This window comes from Pararge aegeria, chromosome 22 (genome assembly GCF_905163445.1).
Source record: "Pararge aegeria chromosome 22, ilParAegt1.1, whole genome shotgun sequence".
Taxonomy (NCBI): domain Eukaryota; kingdom Metazoa; phylum Arthropoda; class Insecta; order Lepidoptera; family Nymphalidae; genus Pararge; species Pararge aegeria.
The window spans coordinates 5478064-5505160 of record NC_053201.1 but is presented as its reverse complement, the minus strand read 5'-3'; the positions used below and the strand labels follow the sequence as shown (position 1 = coordinate 5505160).

The following is a 27097-nucleotide window of genomic DNA, read 5'->3' as shown; positions in this document are numbered from 1 at the left end:
AGTCGCATGCACTCTATGCCTATTTCCCCATGAAGTAATCATCATTATCATATCAACCTATTACCGGCCCACTACAGGGCACGGGTCTCCTCCCACAATGAGAAGGGGAGAATGCTTTAGTCCACCACGCTGGCCCAATGAGGATTGGTGGACTCCACATCCATTTGAGAACATTATGTAGAACTCTCAGGCATGTCGGTTTCCTCACGATGTTTTCCTTAACCGTCCAAGCAAATGATATTTTTTAATTACTTTAAACGCACATAACTTGGAAAAGTTAGAGGTGGGTTCTGTGATTCGGACTCAGCCCCCCGAAAGTGAGGTCGAGATTCTACCCACTGCGCTATCACCGCTGCATGAAGAAATAATGGAGAAATGTAGATCTGTGCTATAGAAATCTGCATAAAAAGCTGCGTGAAAGACCCAATACCCAATAATCGCACTTTAGCATTTATAATGTCGTTTTATTTATAGTAGAGATGAGCTACGTCAAGTCTGGAACGTACTTAATGGCGTCGTTAAATGGAACATCCAATTAAGCAATAGTAAACAATGTTTTCTAAAATCAAACATTTCAATCGGAGATCAGCAGATACGTAAACACACGCAAAGGGACTTTCACCGACAAAAATCAATTGTTTTCTCCGAACGTCACTAAGGGCAAATGGCAGTGGAGTGGAAAGCTACGCCGGTAAATAGGCGCGATTCTTTAGTTTTATCACCAATTCGCTGTTTTATGAGACAAATTGTAGAGTAATCGTCGCAAGGTTGACTGTCTCTATCGGTAACTATTTCGGAGAGTGTGCGCAAGAACTTTTTGATCTTGTACCTCCATCACCTTTATGACATCGAACTTAAATAACCTTATGTTAGGATAATTTGACATAACATAAATATAAGAATAACGACCAATAAACACAAAACTAGCCAATCTCCACCACATGCGTGTAAATGCAGCCTAGATAGATGTGACGGCCCTGCGTTCTAGGAAATTTTCTAAAAAAAAACAATTTTCATATCATATAAGAATATAGTGTAATGATAAAAAAATAAATAATGTCGAGTTAAATTATTAAAAATTATTTTATATTTTACACTTGTCAAGCAGAGTGCTACAACTATGCAGAGATTTAATGAAAGAAACGGATTTAGTATTAAAGATGTTAAGATCACAGGAGGAAACCTACTCAAGTCTAGAAAACTATTTATTAATTAAATAAGAATTATCAGCACATGTTAAATTGCTAAATATAATAAATAAGCGCAGCGTTGGTCGACCCCCAACGAGGTGGACAGACGACATTTGGCGCATCGCAGGTAGCCGCTAGATCCGAGCGGCACAGAACCGTGGAATTTGGAACTCCCTACAAAAGACCTATGTCCAGCAGTGGACGTCTATCGGTTGGTATGATGATGATGAATAAAATACCTGAGTACATAAAGTTAGAGTCATCAAAAGTTTAATTTTCTCTTATTTGATTGTTTTTACTTTTTACAGGGGTAATCATATATTTAGAAATAGACGACGCATAACGGCGTTAACCAATTAGATTGATTGCATGCCACCTTGACGGCTGTGATGTTGTCAGGATATTTTTCTTGACGGATTTGATCGTTCTCTCAAGATAAAAATTCATTCGTGCGCAAGCACATCATTAGAGCGGACGCTTTGTCAATAATTGTTAAAAGTTTTTTGCCTACCCACAAAAAAAAAAAAAATGTAAACATGAGCGAAATAAGCAAAAGTATCGAGTGTGAGCCTAATATTTTGATTGTAAATGAATTTGACGAAAGTGTAGTGTGTGAGAATATACAGCGGGAGAAGAGATTGCGTGATAGCAGTGGCGCAAGTATTGATGAAGATGGATTTACGACCGTAAAGCGGAACCGTCCGAAACGTCTAGCCGTTCGTAAGTCTAGTAGTAGTGATAACATGGATGAAGACGAAATTTATAAAGAAAATCAAGAAAATGCAAAGATAGAGGTTATTATTACGTCAAAGGAAATTTTACCTAAACAAATGGCGTTAGCTAAACTATTACGTGCAGAAAATATAGGAAATATCTTGAGTGTCAAATATAAAAGTCCTTATAAGGTTTTAGTTGAGTTTAGTGATACAAGAAATGCAGAAAAATTGCTTACTAATAAAAAGTTTGCAGATTCAGATTATAGATGCCAGTTAACACAAGAAATTCAATTGTCATTCGGTGTAGTGAGAAATATCGATATGGAAGTTCAAGAAAGTGAAATGATAGGAATTTTTGAAAGCGAGTACGAAATATTGTCTATTAAAAGATTAAGGAGATTTAATGAAAAGCGTGAATGGATTGAGAGTGAATCAGTTAGAGTGTGTTTCAAAAGTTCTACCTTACCCTCGTATATACTTATATACGGGTGCAGATTTAAGGTGGAAACATTCACATTTCCTGTCACGCAGTGTTCTGGGTGCTGGAATTATGGACACTCTAGGAAATTTTGCCCAACTAAAAGAATTATTTGCCCAAAATGCGGAAAGCAACACCCTAATTGTGAAACAAAATTATATACTTGCATTAATTGTAAAGGAAGTCACATGGCCCTTGACAAGACCTGCCCTGTGTTTTATAAAGAGAAAGAAATTCGGAAGATTATGTGCGAGGAGAATTGTAAATATCGAAAGGCTTTGTTTGTGTATCACAATAAAAGAAAAGTAAGTGATAGACTTCAGCGTAAAATGACCGGGGTGACAGTTGAACACCGTGAAAACGAACATATTAAGGGCAATGGCAATCGAACATATAGAGATGTTTTAGTATCTGAGACTGAGATTCACAATGAGCACATGGAAACATCTTCAAATAGTGAAAAAGAAGAAGAAATCATTGAGACTATACCAACTGGGTCACAAAAAGTAAAAAAAAGGAAGAAAAAAGGCAATAAAGTAGAAAGTACTGTTGATATGGAGTATATTACCGAAAATATAGGAAGAGGAGAATGGCAAGGTAGTAACAAGGAAAAGAAGGAAAAACGTAACAAGTTTGACTTTGCAGGACTCTTATTAAAAATCAAAGCAGTGTGCTTTTCGCAAACAGGTATAGAGAATAAAATTATATTAATTTTGAGAGTTATTTTAGAGGAAATTAAAATGTTAGTAGTTGAACTAATTAAGGACGGTGATATTTTCAAAAACCTATTTAATATATTCTATAATGGATAGTCAAAGTAAAAAGCACACGTTAAATATAATTCAATGGAACTGTCAGAGTTTAAAACCAAAGTTAGCTTTATTTAAAGCATTTCTGGACCAAGAAAATATACATATTGCAATTTTAAGTGAAACATGGCTTAGTGAGGAGATAGATTTTGATGTAAGCGGCTATAATATATTTAGGAAAGACAGAATGGATGGTTATGGAGGTGTCGCTATTATTGCCCATAAAAGTGTAAAAGCACGAATCTGTAATATTGCTGTTAGTAATTTAGGCATAGAAATAGTTTATATTAAGGTGCTCAACTGTAATAATTTAGAGAATATTGTTTCTATTTATTGTCCAACATCTGTACGTACTACTCAGACTGATTGGGATGGTATTTTCTCAAATTTTGGTAAAAATAGTATAGTTGCTGGAGATTTCAATGGTCACCACACAAATTAGACTAATAAGTCTGATGTTAGAGGAAACCAGCTACAAGACGCTTGTCTTGAATTTGGTTTAATTTCAATAAATAATGGTGAATCTACAAGGATCAAATTAAATCAAAATTATTTGCAGGAAACCTCACCAGATGTCACATTTGTCTCGTCGGACATAGGGATTAATTTTAAATGGGAAGTTACGAAAGAAAATTTAGGTAGTGATCATTTAATAATTAAATACACAATTAATTACACAGAAAAGTTACAGTTAGTTAATAAGCGTAATTTTAAAAAAGCTGATTGGAGTTCTTATCACGAAACACTTAAAGATTTATTCTCTTCTTCTCTAAGTTTTCAGAATGTACAAGAAAGGTATAATTCATTTACCAACAAAATAAATGATAGTGCTAATAAACATATACCGATGATTAAAATATGTTCCAGTCCAAGTTCTAAATTTAAACCACAATCATATTGGTGTACATCCATATCCGAGTCTGTAGCTAAGCGTAGGTTAGCCTTAGGTAAATTTCGTCGGAATCCAACACCGGATAACTTAAATAAATTAGAAGAAAAGATTCAAGAAAGCAAGAATATAATTTCACGCTATAAATCACTTGACTGGCAAAATATGTGTGACAGTATCTGTGAACAAACGTCAGCATCTGTTATGTGGGACAAAATGCGTTGGGTAAAGGGGTACAAAAGACGTCAATTTTATGCATCCAACTTACAAAAGCAAGATATTTTATGTAAGCTCACACCAGACTATGCATTAACCTCCATGCCTGATCTAAAATCTAGTAATACTTTTCTAGAATCAGCTTTTGTGTTACAAGAATTACTAGTTTGTTTAAAAAAAAAAGACACCGCACCTGGTGATGATGCAATCACATATTCGATGATTTACAATTTACCATTAAATGCTAAAAGAGAGTTACTTAATCTATATAATTCCATTCTGGTCTCGGGTCAAATACCAGAACAATGGCGAGATATTAAAATTGTTCTTATCCCAAAGCTAGGTATAAATGGCTCTGTAGCTGGAAATTTAAGACCTATTTCGCTTATTTCGTGCGTTTGCAAAATATTTCATACCATGTTAACTAAGCGCATTGAGTGGTTTGTTGAGAAAAATCAATTGTTACCTCAAAATACTTCCGGTTTTAGAAGAGGTCAGTCTTGTTTAGATTGTCTAACTCGCGTGACTTCGTATATTCAGGAAGGATTTTCGAGAACCGTATCTACTTTGGCATGCTTTCTAGATGTAGATGAGGCGTATAATAATGTCGTTGTTGACGAGGCTATTAAATCTCTTGACCAGATTGGTATTGGTGCTCTAATATGTAGATATTTGTGGTGCTATTTAAGTGAAAGACATTTAAAGATTGTAGCTGATCGCCAGGGAGATTCAGATATGATAAGATGGACAAATATAGGCTTAGCCCAAGGGGACCCAATTTCACCATTAATATTTAATATTGTAACGCGGAAAATTACTTTAAGTATCCCGGGTGTCATGATGACGCAGTATGCAGACGACTTTGTTATTTACGTTAATGGAATTAATTTGCAGGACTGTATGTTGATGATGCAAAGTGCTATTAATGTAGTAGTTACAAAATTTAGACTAATTGGATTGGAACCATCTCCTAACAAGACTAAAATATGTTTGTTTACTAGAAAGCGAAAAACCGAACAAATTAATATTAGTATTGATGATCGAGCTGTACAAGTTGTGGATACCATTAAATATTTAGGCGTATGGTTAGACAAATCTTTAAGGTGGACGAAACACATTTATGAAATAAGAGAAAGAACAACCAAATATCTCAATATTCTTAAAATGTTGGCTGGATCCGGCTGGGGTATTCATCCTAAACATTTGCGCAGACTATATATTTCGTTGATAAGAAGCAGGATTGATTTTGGTTGTTATTTATATGACAATGCTGCTAAAATCCACCTAGTAAAAATAGATAGAATTCAAAATCAAGCTCTTAGAATTATTGGAGGATTTATTCGTAGCACGCCAATACATGTTATGGAAAGTGAAATGAATATTCTGCCATTGTGTATTAGAAGAAAATATCTCGCATATAAATATTGTATTAAGGCACAGTCATGGAGTAATAATGCCACCGTTAGTAGTATAAATAGTCTAAGTAATACAGGGGGGTCAAGATATTGGATCAATAAAAAAAAACCTTTACTTGCTATTACATATAGTGAGACTAGAGTAGAAACTATTAATTCTTCGGAAGTGTTGGAAATGTTTACTTTAAGTTCGTGGATAAGTCACATTAAATATGATGATATCATTATGACTAACTTAAAGTGTATGAATAAATCAAAAAAATTGTACGAGGTAAATAATTTAAAAAATGAAATTATATTGGAAATTCTCAACAACTATTATGATTTTTACAAGATTTATACCGATGGATCAAAGTGTAAATCTGGTGTGGGTGCCGCTATATACGATCCAAATCTTAATAATCATAAAATATTTAAAGTTAGTAATGAGCATATCTCAATATTGACAGCTGAATTAATAGCAATTTTAGAAGCCTTAAAATTTAGGTATTTCCGTCAGAAAAGTAGTTATATTAACAGACAGTAAGAGTGCTCTTCAACATATTATAAGATGCACTACGGGTTGTAATGGGGTATCTGTAGCATATTCTATTTTGAGAATAATCAAAGATTATCAAGAAAAAGGAATTTCTTTAAAGTTTCAGTGGATTCCATCCCATATCGGTCTGAAAGGTAATGAGGAGGCGGATAGACTGGCAAACTTGGCGCACACAAACGGAAAAGATTTCAAGATTAAACCTCACTATTCCGAAATGTTGTCCAAATACAAGAGTATTTGTTTCGAACATTGGAATGAATATTTTAATGAGAGATCGCTCGATAAAGGTATATGGTACAGGACCATTCAATCTGAGCCTCCTCATATACCCTGGTTTATGAATAGTAATATTAGTAGGAATAATTTAATTCTAGCATTTAGACTTAGATCTGGGCACATGCCTTTAGGCAAGTTCAAATACCTAATGAGGAAAGTTGATTCTCCCAATTGTGATTTATGTGGTGAGGTAGATGATGTTTTACACCTACTAATGGCGTGTGTTCGGAATCACAGCTTGAGAGAAACACTAACCTACGAACTGAATATTAATTTTATGAACATTGGCATTTTTAATTCTATTATTAGCGAACCGTTGAGCACTTCGGCAATGAAACTTTATAGATTCGTTGGTGATTCTCTCAAATTGTTGTAGTTTAAGATTTATGTTTATTTAGGATTCATATTGTGTGTAACGATGGGGCTGACATATAGGTAACCTATAAAAGTCCCTTAAAAAAAATAGAATAAAAAAAAAAAAAAAAAAGGATAAAAATTACGAGGTGGCAGAGAATAAGCATTGTAAACAATTGCGATAGTTCGAAAATTCAAATAATAAAGTTATATTTATGTGGCATATTTGCATCCTTTCTTAGACTCTCAGCGCTGTTCTACTACACTGTTTGTACTAAGGTATTCAAAAGATTCTTGGTTCATTTGCGTGGAATTTCAAACGACGCAAAATACCTACAAGTTACATTATCAGTCGATTGTAACTCTTAACAATATCCTATTTGGAAAAATATTATGCTGATTTTATCAGAAACGGAACGCTTAAAACTTTTATATATAAGTTTAGTTAACAATATACCTAAATTGATTTACAATTACTAAAATATACAGAAGTAAAATGCCGATGAATAGTAGTATATTGGTTCTCATATTACTCAGCGAAAAGTGGAACGCCGAAATAGATTTTAAATTTAATTTTCAACCAGAGCTGTGATTAGACATCGAGTTTTTGAAAAGTCATGAGACTTAATGAATACAGTTGTATGCGAAATTTTGGTACGTAGTTTTTGATCCATGGATTGAAACCAAGACATTTGTTAAGCTCTAAAGCACTTTATGTAATATGCTCCAATTGTGAAGATAAACCGACTGAGCGCAGCGATATGGTGGCAATAAATAGTACCTTATTACTTATATTATGACCGCCGAGTGGCGTAGTTGGCAGTGATCCTGCTTTCTGAGTCCAAGGCTGCGGGTTCGATTTCCACAACTGATATCGATTTCACCAGAGATATTCAATTTACAGTCAAACCTGGGTAAGTGAAAACTGGATAAGTGAGAAAACTCTATAAGTGAGAGTAATAGCCAGGACCCGTCATTTAAGCTCCCAAAACCTCTATTAGCGAGAAACAGAAACCTTTGTAAGAGAGAGTAGTTTTTCCCTCACGGACCTCCGTAAGTGAGACTGCTACTATAAGCGACAGTCGAGCAAGCAATATATTTTATTAATATCACGCTGTAAACGTCTGTGAACAGATCTCAAATAACTACATAAGTCTAGATAATTTTGTGTTGATTTATTATTTAAGAGTGTTGTTAGCCTTGAAAGCTAGATTTCGTTTTAACAGTAATTTAAGTTACATTTATTGTTTATGATAGTTTAATTCCAATAAATATTGGTAACCGAACAGATAAAATCAAGTTGAGAGCGATATAATTTTAAACAGAGTTATATATTGGCTATTTCTATACCTTAGTTACATTTATGAGACCTACTTTCGAATAATTTAAGTAATGCCGGTGATATCCGCTAATTATTAACGTACCTATGTTTTTAATTATAGAAACTGCATTAATGACTTTCACTTTAATATCTATATTTTCTGAGAAAGTTACTTATTGATCTACCGCCATGGTTATAACGGCAGATGTCATAATTCAAAATGGCAAACAAAAGTACCTACATCAAAAGCCTATAACAGTCCGTGGATGGACTAAAACTCTCAATTAGTCTGAGCAAAGAGAGGCTCTGATTTGCCTTAACCACCAAAAGTACCTACGCTTAAAAATAAATAAATTTGAATAGAAGCAGGTGTTACTTTGCGGAAATCTTCAGCATCCTCAGTAGATATTGTCTTTACAATGAACTGAGTAAAGTCTTAGCAATTTTTAGGCACTAGGCCAGCGTCGTGGACTACGGCCTTAACCCCTTCTCATTAATGGAAGGACACCCGTGCCCTGTAGTTGGCCGGTAATAATTTGATATGATGATGCTGATGATGTAAAGTCTAAAATTATATTATTTACTAGCGTACCCAGCCATGTTCGCCGGGCTAGATTTTGCTTTATTTTATTTAAACAATAAACTTACATCATTAAATTTTTAATTTAAGTCTCATAATATATTAAATAATTTATTTCACTCCGTATTCATTCTCTTCTATTCTCTTCTCAAGCAGGTGAAGATCATTATCTATACCCATGTACGCCCAACAATAGAATATCATCATAGTAACATAGTAATCGTCACCAAACTTTACAGGATTATTCGCCATGTCAATACGGAGATTCCCTGAAAGTTTCATTGAAATCGGTAGAAATGCTGGTTTATAATCTGTCTCTTGTTTATGAACTTCCATATTAAAGGATTGCTATTTTCTTTGTTTCCAGGACCGGGTCATTAAACACGAAAAGCGCAACAAGAAGGCAAAGAGGAAACAAAGAACGCAAAATGTGACCACCGACCGATGCACCAAAAGCAAAACAGAAAATATCTTCAAATTCATGAGTCTTGTCTCAAGATTACGTGATTAAGAGCACACTATTTATTGTATTTTTTTTTAACTTTAACATAACGAATCTAGTCGCCGTAGTTCTTTTATAACGAAGCAATTTAGACATTAATAAGAGCGTAAAGCAAGAATTAGTACAAACAGAAGAATCAGTACAAAAGACTAACGGGAAACCTAATGTTGATTTAAGAAATAAATTGATTAAATTAGAAAGTTCCCGAAGACAGCAGTCAAGATGTCAACAAGTAAGTAACAACTTTTACTTAAAACAATGTAATACGCTTTGATGCAATTGTAAGTTAAGAACTGACCTCGTCCTTTTATACTAACCTTAATGTTGTCGAACCGGAAAATGATTGTGATACGAAGGTTAAAAAAATGTAAGAAAGATAATTTAAATAATTTAAACTATTCAAATGATATAACCACGTACTGCAATCAAATCATGATGTAGGTGTAGAACCTAATGAAGATCATACAAGAATTAAAAAATTGCGTAGGTTCTAGAAAGGTCAACTAATAAAACAAGTAAATGTTATTTAAAATAGAAACTGGATATTGCTTAAGCTTAATTCTTTAGATCTACACGCATATTATCCTAAATCTCATGATAAAAATATTTATTATAAAATAATCTTCCTAACCAAATATAAATATCTCTTTAATAGCAACGAATTTACGGAGAACAGACAAGTAAAGCGCAAGTAAAGTGCAATTATGAGGGTTTTGAAGCCAAATTCGTCCATTATGAAATTACATTATTTTGATTCAATAATTCAATAATTCATTGCGAACTCTTCTTAACAATGGTTCTTATTATAATAAAGTACAACGAAATTCCACCTTTCACCATAATAATATAGTTGATAACAATAATGTTGAGCAGAATTTGACTCCTAACTGCTACGATCGATAAAGCCCGGAGATCGATCGATCGATCTGATTGATCGACGGAAGGTTACCTAAACTACTATTATTTCGAGCTCCAAACTCAACAACAGTTCGTGCTAAAATTGGTGCCCGAAAAGACCTACCGATGCATACGTTTAAACCGTGTGCTTAAAACACTACTTTACACTTGATGGATTTTATAAACGACAAGGTTGATTGAAACTAAGATCCGTTTTTATATCTCACAAGCCAGCATAATTATTTATTGTAAAAATAAGGATGTTGTAAAATAGCAAATGCAGAGTTTCTTGCCCGCAGAATATGTCACCGGAAAAGGAGAATAAAATAATAATAAAAATAAGAATAAAGACTTCTTCTTTATTGTACATACAATTAGAAAGCTAGTTTAACAAAACCAACGATACTACAAAATATATGCGCAAAGGTGGCCTTATCCTTGAAGCAATCTCCTCCAGACAACCTGGTTGAAGAAACATGTTACATGAAACGGGATTGTACAAAATAATGCATTTTCAGTTCAAATTTTAGTGATATTGTTGTGTTATGATATACTGTTAGTTAATTTTAATAACCAAAGCGTATTTCAAGTTTCAGGTTACGAGAACAGTGTTTTGAAGAGCAGTTTCTCGCTATCGTCGCTCCGATCTGCGCCAGCGCCACCCTGTGGCACCGGTGATCAGCTAGAGCGACCGTACCACAGCCTCACTAAAAAGAGGTAAGATTCCTTCCCATCATCTCTCGTTCATTTCATCATCATTGAGTGCCATCTTCAAATTGAAGCCGATGTAAATAGTACATTGATGGCACCATCTTCTTCAGTTCTATATAATGTAATAGTACGGTCCACACTCTTATGTCGTTGAACCACTTCTTTCGCTGTCTCCCAGGTGCTCTTATTTTGCCTTTAAGGATCCACCTTGAAAATTCGGACAGGGTTTCTGTAGGTGACCGAAAAACGCAACCTTCCTTTGTATGACGGTTGTTCGCTCATATCAAAGGTCGAATAACGTCGGGGTCCCAAGTTGTTTAAAGTAACGATCAGTCGCCGGAAAACGCTGCGTTCCGCACAAGGATGACAGAAGACATAAACACCTGGATAAATTCTTTCAGCACTTGACATTCGTTCAGCAGTTGACGTCCGCAGATCGAAATTATGATGATGATGTCATATACTTATGACTGTGATATTGTTTATATTTTAAAGCCAGGCAAACGCCAGATTACAGAAGAAACCGAAGCAGAGGGTTGAAAGGTTTATTCAGAAATCCAAGGGGTCGTTTTTGGGCGTTGACGAACTCATCACCCTAAAATGTAGTTCCCCTGTAATACGAAGAGATTGATTCTTGATTTCACCTAATTTCTTGTCTGTATTCTTATGTTTTCGGATTCAATTGACTATCAAATCTTCTGAAGTCATTAAAAATCCTCGTGTTCCGTGTTGCAGGAAGGAGCCATGTCGGGAAGCGTGGCGTCGCAGCTGGGGCAGTGCTGCCAGCGGTGGCAGCGTGGTCGATGACCTGTGGCCGTTGCTGCAGCATCACTATGAGTACATCATGGACAACCAGATCATCGACAGTTGTAAGGTACGTTGCGCCTTCGAAGTCAAATATTTCCTTACTCACAAATATTTGTGCTCTGCGAAGCCATTTTCCTAAGAAAAGAAGAAGGAGATTTTTGGCGATCTGAAGTTACGAGTGGTGTTGAACTGAACAGGGCAATTTTAGAATTTTCTTTTGTCTGGTCTAGATTTATAGAACGATTGAGCGTTACGGTACGTCGCCGTGTAGATATCAGCTAGCCCGCTTCCATCTTAGACTGACTCATCACTTACCACTATGTGAGATTGCAGATCGGGGCTAGCTTTGTGGTAGAGTAAACGAAAAATTTTGTAAAAGCCTTATCATTTTTCTCAAACTTTTAATATCCCATTGCTGGGCACAGTCGTTTCATGTGAAAGGGGTTTAGATCCACGACGCTTCTACTACATTGCAAATTAGCCACTGTAATCTTTTAGTAGAAGTAGAAGCTTTTTGTGACAGCTCGTCCGTCCGTAGTACTATCGTCATGCTTATTTCTGGCGCTAAGCAGCATTGAGTGATGTGTTCTGGTTTGTAGGGCGTTTTTCCCGGTGTAATTGAATAAATAAATATACTACGACAATACTAGTTGTATATTAAACTCCACGTAGGGCTGCCTAGACGCAGAAATTTTAATTTGTAACTTTTTTTTTTATATTGCAAAATTTTTAGTTTAGTTTTTAATTATTCTATTTATGTTATAGTGTAGTGCGTAGTGATGGGTCATAGATACCAAATAAATAAATAAATACACACATCGCCATCTAGCCCCAAAGTAAGCGTAGCTTGTGTTATGGGTACTAAGGTGACTGATGAATATTTTTAAGAATAACATACATAAATACTTGTAATATACAACATATAAACACCCAGACACTGAAAAACATTCATGTTCATCACACAAACATTTTCCAGTTGTGGGAATCGAACCCACGACCTTGGACTCAAAAAGCAGGGTCGCTGCCCACTGCGCCACTAGGCCGTCCGTCAACCACAGGCATGAGGCTTAACACCTATGCCGCAAATTGATGGACACAGGGCGGCGTCTTACAGGACGTGCTTCTTGTATGCCCTGTGAAGTGCTGCTCAGTTTATAGGCGCTAGTTATCCACTAACCATCAGATGGTCCGTCAAAATTACAAAAAGAAATCCCACTTGGCGGTAAGTGATGATGCAGTCTTAAGTTGGGATAACCTGTCATAAGTATGTAAGTTATATCTCTTAGACATAATCGGTTACTACGCGGCAACGACCAGACCAGATTAAATCCAGAAATTCCCAATCCCTATCCCTACTGATATTATAAATGTCAATGTAAGTTTGTTTGTTACGCTTTCACGCAAAAACTACTTAACCGATCCTCATGAAACTTTGTACACATATTCTTGGAAGTGTCAGAAGTAATATAGGATACTTTTTATCCCGCTCGCTATACATTAAGCTCGGTTCTTTTGGGAGAGGAGATGAAAATGTTTGACAATTTTACACCATAACTCCGACAAATTATAACCGATTTAAATAATTATTTTTGTACTATAGAGGTTATAATATGTATTTAAATTTGCCCAAACTTTGTGCAGATCTGATGAATGTTGTTGGATCTACATCTAAATTTAATGCCACATCAAAAAACAAATTGAAACGCAGACGAAGTCGCGGGCAACAGCTAGTTTTTTATATTTTTAATCTCACTTGGTAGTAGGGGATGATGCAGTCTAAGATGGTAGAGGGCTAACCTGTTAGCAAGTTTGGCAGTTATATTTAACCCGTACCCCTAATAGGTTTCTACGCGACATCGTACAGGAACGCTAAATCGCTTAGCGGCATGTCTTTGTCGGTAGGGTACAAAACGTCAGGCCGACCAAATGATTAGGATGAATGTTTATTTCTCGTTACAGGAAGCAAACGGCGAGCTGTTGTCAAACAATTCGTCAGTATTGCAGAACAGTCCGCGGCTCCTCAACCCCACATCCAGCTTTAACAGACAGTGGTCGCTGAGTCAGCTGATATCGGAGTTCAGTGAACTCTGCCGGTGGCTCACGCACGTCCAAGAGGAGATATATTCTAGTCCCGAAAACCTTTCGAGCAGGAAGTTGAGAATGGTGAGTGGCCTACCATTTCGTAACGAATAAATAAATAAATAAAAAAATAAATATACTAGGACAATACACACATCGCCATCTAGCCCCAAAGTAAGCGTAGCTGGTGTTATAGGTACTAAGATAGCTGATCAATATATTTTTATTTGTATATAATACACATAAATACTTATAATATACAGATAAACACCAGCTCATTCATGTTCATCACACAAACATTTTCCAGTTGTGGGAATCGAACCCACGACCTTGGACTCAGAAAGCAGGGTCGCTGCCCACTTCGCCACTCGGCCGTCAAACAGAGTATTTTAATATATTTTAAATTTAGTTTCGTATAATTTTGTATCGGGGCCGAATCTAGGACTCTGCATAATACATCTATGTCACCATATCAATCCAATGCCGGACCACCTCAGGACACAGGTCTCATCCTACAATGAGAAGGGTTGTAGACAACACTGCTAAGGGTTACAACCCTTCTCATTGTAGATGTAGCTACAACTTAATAATGAGGAATTGGATCTGGTGGGTACGACATTTTTTTAGGTATCACGTTAGAAGCTAAACTTCAATGGAGCCAATATATAAATAGTTAAGCGAACAGAATTAGTTCTGCAGCATACGAGGTTAAAAAGATTTGTCATATGACAGATATAGACACTGCTAGGCTTGTGTATTTTAGTTATTTTCGCTATACTGCTGATATTGATTTTATTTTCGTGCTGCAGAAGAGGGCTGTTTGTGCAATTTATAATATGGGCCCAAGAGAGTCATTAAAGGATACATTTAAAGAAGTTAAAATAAAGACGGTGCATAGTCAGTACATATTTGAAAATTTAATTTATGTCCATAAAGATATAACAACTTTTGCATTCATAATATAAGGAAGGATTTATTGGTAATAAAAAATTATAAAAAAATTGTAAATACATTGTAGTCCATTCGCTTTGATACGGTCGCCTTTGTGCCTTGCCGTTTTGGCCCGTGCCGCATTTAGTCTAAGGTGCCGCTGCGTACATCCGCAGGAGAATTTGGCATTTTATATCGAAGTGCCATGCTGTGGTAAAAGGTTTTGTTGGTTGACTTTGGCAGAAAATTTATTTTCTTACTTGACGTAGTAACTACGTCGAACGGATGTTATGCTAGTTATCGATATTTTAGTATGGATTCAGAACGTAATGACGTTGGATCCTTTATTATAAGCCAAAACTTCTATTTTACTTTTATTTATCTACACACATTTGTCAATAAGATTTTCCTTTAACTTGTTTCATTATTTATAACAATAATTAATTATTAATTAGTATTAATTTTAAAACAATAAGAATAAAATAGGAAAACAATTGATACAACAAACAATTACTCGCATAAAAAGTAATATGCCAATTTCTCCTGCCGGTGTACCGACACTATGATATTGGACAGACTATACTCTCTGCTCAAAACTTTCAGCTCGAAACATTCTAAAGTAAATAAACATTACTTTGTAAAAGCAGTTTCAAGCTTTTAATTAGCTTAAATATTTAGCTGTTGATACCGAACATGTGCGGTCAGCTCAATTTATGTTTGATGCTCCGGTTTCGGAGCGAAACGTGTGTAGATTGTATATTGCCGAAGATCTGTTTGGTGTGGAGTATAAGGATTGAAGAAATTATAAATTGCACCACACAGATTCTCCTGCTTTTGGCGGAGTATAGCAAATTAAGCTTAACTGTGATAAAATCACTCTCCCCAACCAGGGCGGATATCTAGGTGCCTACAGACAAATGTAACAGGCAGCTATGAGAGTTTCAAAGGGCTAAGTAATTCTTCTTCTTTTTTTAATGTTCCAGAACCGAATGTCAGAGCTGGTTTCGGTGGAGCCGCGCCGCGCCAAGTTCATAGAGCAGGCAGCTGCTATCCTTGATCGAATTCCAGAGGCTGCTGCGGAGGTAAGGACGTTCCCCATACTTTCCCCATTGCTTTTCTTGAAAGCACGCAACTCCGTTTTCATCCCTCGCTATCATCGTCAACCCATTAACGGCCCACTACAAGGCACGGCTCTCCCCCCACAATGGGAAGGGTTAGACGCTGGTTCAGTAAGGATTGATTTGCAACAATATCAACAAAACCGTTAATTTCTTCAAAAATATGATATTAAAGATTTTAAACTAAGATTTTCGTGGATAATCAACATTTCTTTAATATAGTTCAACGGGTACATACCACGATAATATTTTTGGATATGTCGATATTTCGACTCAGTTGCATGGATCGTGGTCACGACGGGACTGCGTAGGTACGAGATGTCATTGGATGTCATTGGATGTCACGGGCAGAATCTGACTACCGGCTTTCGTGTTTTTTGTCGGTATTACACTATATTGGATAGAAGCAGGCGTTACTTTGCGGAAATCCATAATATATTATGAAAATTAAGCTTAATTTGCTTTACTCCGCAAACAGCAGGAGAATCTGTATGGTGTAATTTATAATTACTTCAATCCGTATACTCCATACCAAACAGATCTTGGGCAATGTACCCTCTACGCACGTTTCGCTCCGAAACCGGAGCATCCTCATGAGATGTTGACTTTACAATGAATAATTGTTAAGAACATTACACGATTGGTATTACACGAACTGTTCGACATACTACACTGACAACGTCACTTTTAAATTTAGAAAAAACCAAAAACATTATCGTGGTATGTACCCGTTGAACTGTATTTAAGAAAAAAATTATATATTTTGTACATAGTAGGTACTTCCGAATCATAGGGCAGTTTGTAAAATAAGTTATATTGCCTGTTAGCAACCAGATCGCATAAAAATAGACATAATTATAAATAAAACAATATAAATATAAATAAATATACCACGACAATAAGCGTACGACAGTAAGCGTAGCTTGTGTTATGGGTACTAAGGTGACTGATGAATATTTTTATGAATAACATACATAAATACTTATGATATACATATAAACAAGGCCCACGGCCTTGGACTCAGAAAGCAGGGTCGTCTAATTGGAGGAAACATAAGTATATTTCATAAGGAATCAACATGTAAAAGTAAGATGACTGATGAATATTTTTATGAATAATATACATAAATGCTTATAATATACAGTTAAACACCCAGACACTGATAAACATTTATGTTAATCACACAAACATTTTCCAATTGTGGGAATCGAAACCACGGCCATGGACTCAGAAACCAGGGTCGCTGCCACTGCGCCAGTCAGCCGTCAAATTACGTCTATTGCGCTGATTTATTAGCTTTGCGGCGAAAGGTCTCCTTGAATAAAGAATATCATGATATTCTTTATTCAAGGTGTTGACCTGTGTTTGACCTGACTTTGTCCATTGTTCCCCAGGTGACGTGGCGGATGGAGCATCTGAACGTGAAGTGGGAAAGCTTGAGATTGCTGCTTAGTCCGGACCAGCGGAACCGGGACGGTGAATGTTCCGACACTGTCGGTTAGTATTTACAAAATATCCATAAATAGAATTTAACTGATTAGGGGTTTAACCATACTCCCTAACAGGTTGACCCGCTACTATCTTAAACTGTATCATCACTAATGTGTGGTATGGTGAGATTGCAGTTAAGGGTCAACTTGTACAATAATAAAAAAAAAAGAGTCTGCATGAGAATCCATACTAATATTATAAATGCGAAAGTGTGTCTGTTTGTCTATCCATAACGCAGCAACATGGCGACGGATTGATGAGAATTTTCGCATAGAGAAAGTTTATGAGTAGGAGAGCGACATAGGCTACTTTTATCCCAGAAAAATGCACAGTTCCCGTGGGAAGATACGCTTACGCTTCCATTTTGTCCTACAATCACGCAGCAACGGAGCAACGGGCTGATGTGATTTTTGGCATAGAGATAGTTTATGAGCTACATGGGCTACTTCTTATCCCCGAAAAATGCAAGCAAGCGATCAATTTGGATTTGTCATTCATGATCGGTATCCCATTCCTCCTGGCAAAGTTATTCAAATTACAACGCGAGCGACGCCGCGGGTTAAAGCTAATAAAGTAATACTTTATTCCTTATAACGCACTTAATTCCGAAAATATAAAGGTACCCCTGATAGACTTCGATCCCCCCCCCCGAAAGAGAGCAAAAGTCCTTACCAATATGCTATCACGGCTTTCAGCATCAAATTGTATATTATAAAAATTAAGCTTAATTTGCTATACTCGACGAAAAGCAGGAGGAAAGAGAAAACCGGAGCATTCTCAGGAGATGTTGACTTTAAAAAACATCTCCAGAAGATGCTCCGCTTCCGGCGAAACTTGCGTAGAGGGTACATTAACGAAGTTGTTTGGTGTTTTGTGTGGAGTAAAAGGATTGAAGAAATCTTAAATAACACCATACAGATTCTCCTGCTTTTCGCGGAGTATAGCAAATTGAGCTTAATTTTCATAATATGATACTTTTACTTATGTTAGAAAAATCGTGGTAGTCATTTCAGTTCTAAGTACTGAAATCGGACATGCCATCGGAACGGTTCTGTTATCCGGGACGAAATGAAAATTGAATGCATCCATCCAGTTTACTGCTGGACTAAAGAACTCTCTCTTCGCAGGGGTTGGCCATAATTACCACGCATTTTCATAATATGTCATGGATTTCCGCAAAGTAACGCCTGCTTCTATCCAATATCCAGCATCTATCCAATATCCAGCATCTATCGAATGCCGACTCTATCGTACACAAATCTTACAACCAAACTTAATGGACTGGTTTAAATTAATTACCTTTTATGAACTTATTATTTACAACAAATCCTTTATTTTCCATTTATAAAATGTAGCCTTTCACCAAGATAACGTATTCATTTCAAGTAGTATATTTTGTTATGCGTAGGTAAAAATTTTTTTTTAAATTAAACGGTCAACTTCGGCAACCCGAGATAAACATCCTATGTCAATCTCCAGAATGCATACATGTGGTATGAGTGCCAAATTTCAACAAGATCGGTTCAACGTTTGAGCCTGACATAGGTAACAAACTAACGTATAAACATACAGAAACACTATCGCAGTAATAATATTAGTACGGATTAGTATTAGTATGGTATTTAAACCATTGTCCTTAGTCTGTCTAATTTATGTCCCCCCTGTCATAGACCCACCACACTGCCTTAATATGGGTTGGCGGGTATAGCCATACATATCATAGTATAGCTAGTCCGCTTAAATTGTTTGCAGTACACTCACTTACTACATAGGAAACTATGTAAATACACCGAAATAATAACATTTTATTGCAGATTAATTTATTAGTTATTAGTTATTTATGCAACTGTTTTATGATTAGGGGTATTAAACACGAATTTGGGTTAGTTGTGATAATAGTATCACATAAGTGTTTTAATACCTAATTATCAACAGTTCCAAACAAGACTTTATCTACACCGATAATATGAATTCTCTTTACCAATTCTAAGGCAGTAACTTTACTGCTAACATTAATAGAATCAGTCCTAGTAAACTGATACCATTCTATATTTTCTTGATATTTCCGGTAGTAGCTTGTTGGAAATAAATAAATAAATAAATAAATATACTACGACAATACACACACCGCCATCTAGTCCCAAAGTAAGCGTAGCTTGTGTAATGGGTACTAAGATAACTGATGAATATTTTTATGAATAATATACATAAATACTTATAATATACATATAAACACCCAGACACTGAACAACATTCATGTTCTTCACACAAACATTTTCCAGTTGTGGGAATTGAACCCACGGCCTTGGACTCAGAAAGCAGGGTCGCTGCCCACTGCGCCAATCGGCCGTCAAAATGTCTTTTGCAGAGTTTAAAATATCTTGCGGTGTGCTGTCAAAACTTGAATCTCTCATTTTTTGTAAACAAAACAATAAAAATATCAACGAAAAATGTGGGAAACGTGCTCACGAGCACGGCCGAGTGGCGCCTTGGGCATCGACCCTGCTTTCGGAGTCCAAGGTCGTGGGTTCGATTCCCACAACTGGAAAATGTTTGTTTGATGAATATTAATGTTTTTCAGTGTCTGGGTGTTTATAAAAAAATATTAATCAGCTATCCTAGTACCCATAACACAAGCTACGCTTACTTTGGGGATGTGTGTATTGTCGTAGTTTATTGTTTGGATGATATTGTGGTTATTAGTACATTGGGTGTTTTGAAGTTTTTAATAAGCTAACTGTTTCAGAATGTTTTATAGAGGATTTAAAGCATGGAAGTACATAAAAGTATGTATGGAGTTAAAAATGAACGTTTGTTATAGATCCGGCACACGAGCTTCGCTGTCTCCGGCGTTGGCTGCACAGTATGGAGGGTCGGTTACCACCACCGGCGTTGGGCGCAGCGAGAGCGGCTCCCTACCACGAGCTTATGCGGAAGCTTAGTGAACATCAGGTTAGTGACTTTTTTCTGCCAGCCAAATCCTATGCCGTCACGTTAAACGGCATGACGCTATCTTATGCCGTCATGACCCCTCTGCGCCTCTATCCCATAAATACTTTGTATTTATACTGTGTAATATCTGTATTTTTTTACAAAAACAATACGAAAAATATTGATTTTACTTTTAATAACGAAAACTCTTATTTCTTTACTTTATTTTTAGACAATATTTCTACTATATTGCATAATTAAAACTAAAAGTTCTCCCAACTATCAAGATGATTTTATACATATGCGGGCGTTCCGTGTCGACCAATATTTCTCATATAAATTATATCCTAAATCTTATGTCACTCAAGTCTAAACATCATCCTCTAGAGATTGCAACGCAACGAGAAATTTAAGTTATTTACTTCAATGTTAAATTTGAACTTTATTGACGCTTAAGAACGTTTTCACTTGCGACTTAAGAATGGCTGCGTAACTCCATATGAATGACAAAAAAATTGGTTGTCTGTAAAGTCGGCTTACTGACGATAGTTGAACGTGACAACGTCGTAAGAAAATACTGATGGAATGGCTAAATTATTTGATAGATATTATCGTTGCTATAAACAATTGACACCACATTCACTTTTCACTGCACTTCATCCTTGCCGAAAACATGTAAATGTGTTATTGTATAGAAGCTGTCCACGCGGACGCATCGCTCACTCAAGTAGGAGAGAGACAGATGTCGAACGCGGAGGCCGACTGTGCCTCTTTGTCGCTCGTTCCGCGCTCTCGCTTACACTTCAAGCCTTGAATGGAACGCCTCAGAGCGGGGTAACGCCGCATACGTCATGTTTTTTCGTGCTTGCAGCCGGCTCCATCGAATTATAAGACGTTGTCACGTCAAAAATCGATATTTGACTGCGAGTGTCTCTGCGTCATCAAATTAGAAACGAGGAGATCTGTAGTACCAGTTTTACCAAGACAGCTGAAGTGGCCATGGGCGTAGATTTGGTGGAGGGATCCCAAGGTGCTGGAAAGGCGACGCCGCACCGGTAAACGCAGCGTTGGTAGACCATGAGGTGGACGAATGACATCAAAAGAGTCGCAGAATGCTGCTGGATGCAAGCGGCACTAGACTGTGAAATTTAGAAGTCCCTACTAATAATCTATGTCTAGAAGTAAATCAATAGATTCGATGATGAAAAAAGTAACATCGGCGTCACGTAACGCCATGATTTTATGAATTCAATAAGATGCTTAACTAAAACGAACTAAACTAGTCACATAGCGGTAATACATTGCGCTAAGACGCTGCTGACGCTATTTAATTTTTGCCTCTTGGCAGCATAGTGAAAATTATTAACCATAGTTATATAAGGTTGAACCGTTAAAATTTTCCAAAAGGATTTAACACGTAACTTCTGCTGTTTAGCTTGATCGTATTCCGAGCTTCATATTGCTTATTTGCTGTATAGAGGCATAAATTGTTAAGTGGAGGGATAAAATATTAAGTACGACTTATAAAAAGCAAAGCTCGCTATAGTCGTTTTCGAACGCTTTCCATGAGCTATATGTATACAGTGAATATATGTGTACCTTTCGAGTGAACAAAAATCGTAGAACTCGCAACCCAATAGTTTTTGAGTAAACCACTGCCATTGTTTTTACTGGATTACTGATACAGCTCTAAAATCACATGCAAAATTAAATCATGTGACTCAGGAGTCACTTTATTAGGTACCCATCGCGTAGTGTAGGTATTAGGCTATATTTATCTTCAATAGGGTTCACATTCAAATTTCATTTATTTCAATTAGGCCTAAAGTAGGTAATATAAGGCATATTACAAGTTGTATTTTGAAAATGGCCTCCAACAAAAGTCGATGGAGACAGTTTACCAACGCGAAGTTGAGATCTCACCAGGACCACGATCTTCAGTGATGAAGGAACGACCATAGAGATATATTAAACTCCACGTAGGGCTGCCTGGACGCAGAAATTTTAATTTGTAACTTTTTTTGTATTGCATATTAATATTTAATGTAAGTTTTTTTTTTTTGATTTAGTATAGTTTTTAATTATTCTATTTAAGTTATAGTGTAGTGTGTAGTGATGGGTCATAGATACCAAATAAATATAAAAATAAATAAATAAGCACTTTTGAAACGTCAATTATGTCTGTTTGTGTGACTCTACCACCGGTTCGGAAGGCAGATTCTACCGAGATGAAGCCGGCAAGAAACTCAGCAGTTGCTCTTTTCCAACATAGTTTTACAATTTTACAATCTTTGTTCTATCGTGTGAGATGAAAGCGGAGCGGCTTGCTTTCAGGCAACCGTGTCATTAGTATACACTAAAAATGTTTTAACATTCGTTTGTGTAGGAAAATGAATATGTTTCTTTTGATTTAATACTTTAACATGTTGATTCCTTATAAAATATACTTATGTTTCCTCCAATTAGACGGCCGATTGGCGCAGTGGACAGCGACCCTGATTTCTGAGTCCATGGCCGATTTCGATTCCCACAACTGGAAAATGTTTGTGTGATGAACATGAATGTTTTTCAGTGTCTGGGTGTTTATATGTATTATTTTTTATATTATATATAAGTATTTATGTATGTTATTCATAAAAATATTCATCAGTCACCTTAGTACCCATAACACAAGCTACGCTTACTTTGGGGCTAGATGGCGATGTGTGTATTGTCGTAGTAAAAAAAAAAAATTTTTTTCGTAATTCGGTTGCACGTTGTATTCACACACACTTTGTATAAATATGATATGACACTATGGGGCTTAATAATGCCGGTGTAATTATAGGTACATGCAGCTTAACACATACGCTTCAGATTTATGGGCACAGGGCGACAATTGCTCCGTCAATTATTACCATGAAAACCACGCCAAATTCACGAGTGTCATGTAAATCTGTTGCCCTAAGTAGAAAATCAATTTATGAGCAATAAAAAAGAAATGATTTAAATTTTCCAAGATCATTTTTTTTCATCATTTTTCACTTGTGTGGGATGCAACTTGTGTCGATACTTTAGCTGCAGCACACATCCAGGGCACCTCGTCAATGGTGGGTGCGGCTGCTACCAGTGCCGTGCAGGCCAAGAGGCGTAAATATGAAAACCTGGATAGCAGCTTAATTTTTGTGCCTTTTGGAGTAGAGACTTTGGGACCATGGGGTCCGGAGGCACGAGAATTATTGAAAAAGGGTAATCGAGTCTACCGGTGGTCCTGGAGCGGGCAGTTGCCTTGGCTAATGAATTAGTTTGGCCATCTCAAGGGGTAATGCTGCCAGCATCTTAGGAACTGTGGCTCGCTGCGGTGGTTTCGAAGACGTTTTAGATTTTATTTAGTTTTAAATAGTTTATGATAGGTTATATTTGTAAAACAATTATTTTAAAGAGTTAAATGTTACCGTTTAAATTTTACTCGATAATTGATTAAGGCTCAATGATTACCATGTAGTGTGACACCACCAGGTGTACTTGCAACCAAGGCTTGTCTATACGTACATTCAAAAAAAAGTAAAAGTTAAACGTGCGTGCACTGACATATTATTATGTAGTTACGAGTAGATACCTGTGTGCATAAATTATATCAAGAGAAACAAAACTTGTGTATCGATAAGATCGGTGCAGGTGAAATGCATGTAAGGAACATGCGAATGATACCGATCTATAGCCTTAGTACGGGTTTGGTCACTTGCAATCGAGGAGTCGTTTTCGTATACCAAACTCTGCATCGTCAAAGTAAAACGGACCTAATATGACTTGGATTAGAGTCTCAAATCGTGTACTTCTGATTTTTATTTAAAATCGTTTTTTTACTACAAGTTAGCCCTTGAATGCCCTTGAAAGTGAGTAATGAAGCCGTCTAAGATGGTAGCGGGCTAACCTTTTAGTGAGTATGGCAGTTATGTTAAACCATACCCCTAATTGGTTTCCCACATCGTACTGGAACGCTTAATCGCTTAGCGGCACTTCTCTTTCGGTAGGGTTGTAACAAGATAGACAAGAATTCGGAAGTAATAAATTTTACGTCCTGTCAAAAGCTCGAACTAAAAAATTGTAGGTTAATTTGAGCTTTAAAACAATGCAAATAAGATCCATTTTACTCCGATGGTTAAGCATTTCCGTACTCGAAAACGACACCACGTTTGTGAGCGATAAAATCTGTTACTAAGGCTACTAAATAGTATAGTGGGCAACAGGTTGCCAGCTGTTGTAATAACATTGTGTATTGTGTAATGCAGTGTAAACAGCTTTTCTTTTTTTTTGCCTGCAAACAGTTCTAGGTTTATTGTTATATTCTAGTCAAGTGAAGTCAAATGGCACCTTTGATGCGTACATCATCATCATATCAACCGACAGACGTCCACTGATGGACATAGGTCTTTTGTAGGGAGTTCCAAATTCCACGGTTCTGTGCCGCTTGGATCCAGCGGCTTCCTGCGACGCGCTTAATGTCGTCTGTCCACCTCGTTGGGGGTTGACCAACGCTGCGCTTACCAGTGCGGGGCTGCCATTCCAGCACCTTGGGACCCCAACGTCCATCCTTGATGCGTACGTTACATGTAAAATATATACATAGAAGTGAGTGGATGGCGATAACTACATTCGTAAACTTAAAACTAAAGCTACGAGGTTTTGCAAACATGCATTGGTCTGAAGAACACACTTAGTCGTTATATTTCTTATAACTTAGTTTTTTTTGTTATCACCATCTCACATAGTCACTTAGAACTATTTAAGAAGCAACCCGGTTATAGTCTAAGATCCGGTATAAGAAATTTATACTTACCCTTATCTGTTATTTATAAGTGATAGAAACAATTGATAGATATTAAACGCATTGACATATCGCTAATAGAATGTCTAGTTAAATTGTGTACCGATAGTATTTAATTATATTTTTGTAAATTATATTTATGAAATCTACTTCCCTCATTGGTCTTTACATGTAATGTACGCATCAAAGGTGCCATCTATGTGCCTATTTGAATAAAGAAATATTTGACTTTGACATTTAAAAAAATCGACAGTCGAACATACCCTGTAGATTTTATAAATTTAAAATGCATATTAAAAATTTCGTACAATTGGAAAAAGTAGATTTAAATAGCAATGTTTCCTACTAGATGGCGCTAAAGTCGCTATAAAACTGATATAAAAGGCATATACTAATTTCGGCCTCCAGGTGTGGGTATAAACACGAATAAATATTATAGAAAAATATCCTGCTGAATATAATAATCTTTACACGGTTTGTTAGAAAACACCGATCATAAAAAAACTGAATGAAAAAGCTCGTAAGAAAAAAAAGCAAAGCAAGCAGAAAGACAACCGCTTCTCATTACCTAACAGTGTGCATTAGTAAACAGCGATGCTGTCGCGATGGCCTTAATTAGCACGGACTTCAACGAGAGTGCTTTGTTTCAGCATATCTCCACCATCGGCCCCCTTTGTCCAATTGAATTATGATATTCGCACGTGAAACCGCATTGTGCTGCTGCGATTTGTGTAATTAAGAGATTATGCTGCTAGATATGTAAATATTCATATTTTAGCTTGGTTTTTTTTAGTAAACTTCTTCACATACAGATCCATATTTCTTTTCTAAATACTAATCTCGTGCGACACTAGTATTATAAAAAATAATTGGTTGTCTGTAAAGTCGGCTTACTGACGATAGTTGAACGTGACTACGTCGTAAGAAAATACTGATGGAATGGTTGCTCTAAACAATTGACACCACATTCACTTTTCACTGCACTTCATCCTTGCCGAAAACATGTAAATGTATTATTGTATAGAAGCTGTCCACGCGGACGCATCGCTCACTCAAGTAGGAGAGAGACAGATGTCGAACGCGGAGGCCGACTGTGCCTCTTTGTCGCTCGTTCCGCGCTCTCGCTTGCATTTCAAGCCTTGAATGGAACGCCTCAGAACGAGGTAACGCCGCATACGTCATGTTTTTTCGTGCGTGCAGCCGGCTCCATCGAATTATAAGACGTTGTCACGTCAAAATGTGAAGCAACGCTGAAAAATTTATCCGCGTTTCTTATACGCACCGCTAAGATGTGGAACGCCCTCCCGGCAACTGTGTTTCCTGCCACGTATAATTTGGGTACCTTCAAGGCTAGAGTGATTAGGCTTCTTCTAGCCAAGCGTGCCAACCTAGACCTCATCATTGCTTTCTTACGGGCGTGATTGTCGTCAAGCGCTGGGTGGATCCCTATCCCTACTAATATTATAAATGTCAATGTAAGTTTGATTGTTACGCTTTCACGCAAAAACTACAACACTAAAAACACACACTAACAACTACTAAAACTACTTAACCGATCCTCATGAAACTTTGTACACATATTCTTGGAAGTGTTAGAAGTAATATAGGATACTTTTTATCCCGACATTAAGCTCGGTTCCCTTGGGAGAGGGGATGAAAGTGCTTGACGATTTACACCATAACTCCGACAAATTATAACCGATTTAAATAATTATTTTTTACGATAGGGGTCATTTATAGTTAATACGTATTTAATTTTGCCCAAACTTTGTCTAGATCTGATGAAAGTGGTTGGAGATAGAGGACAGAACTCCTCAGCGGACAGCAGCAAACCCCTCATTTAAGGCTTAGCGATACTGAATACTTTAATTTTTTTTAGAACTACAACTAAATTGAATGCCACATTAAAAACAAAATCAAACGTAGACAAAGTCGTTCATAATATTAATATTTTCCAATTGCGGGAATCGAACCCACAGCCTTGGACTCAGAAAGCTGGGTTTCTGCCCTGTGTGCTATAGCATTTTCTATATACAGATTTT

At 36.6% G+C, this 27097-nt stretch overlaps 2 protein-coding genes across 4 annotated transcripts in view; both read left to right on the top strand.

The window, feature by feature from the left end:
- LOC120633617 overlaps positions 1-27097 on the top strand; it is a 383246-nt gene that overhangs the window by 147144 nt on the left and 209005 nt on the right. For all 3 annotated transcript variants that reach the window (XM_039903865.1, XM_039903864.1, XM_039903863.1), the window contains 7 exons: positions 9150-9516; positions 10772-10898; positions 11628-11766; positions 13659-13862; positions 15692-15790; positions 17221-17323; positions 20139-20269. In XM_039903865.1, coding sequence (XP_039759799.1) covers positions 9507-9516; positions 10772-10898; positions 11628-11766; positions 13659-13862; positions 15692-15790; positions 17221-17323; positions 20139-20269 — 813 coding nt within the window. In that variant the 5' untranslated portion in view covers positions 9150-9506. The remainder of the gene's footprint in view (positions 1-9149; positions 9517-10771; positions 10899-11627; positions 11767-13658; positions 13863-15691; positions 15791-17220; positions 17324-20138; positions 20270-27097) is intronic.
- LOC120633957 lies at positions 1727-3799 on the top strand. Its single transcript, XM_039904393.1, has 2 exons — positions 1727-3071; positions 3753-3799. Exons 1-2 carry the CDS (start codon positions 1727-1729, stop codon positions 3797-3799), a joined length of 1392 nt encoding a protein of 463 aa, XP_039760327.1.

Coding starts and splice junctions, on each gene's coding strand:
- LOC120633957 (XM_039904393.1), top strand. CDS start 1,727: ATGAGCGAAATAAGCAAAAGTATCGAGTGTGAGCCTAATATTTTGATT. Junction 3,072..3,752: donor AGTGTGCTTTTCGCAAACAG/GTATAGAGAATA, acceptor AATTATTTGCAG/GAAACCTCACCAGATGTCAC.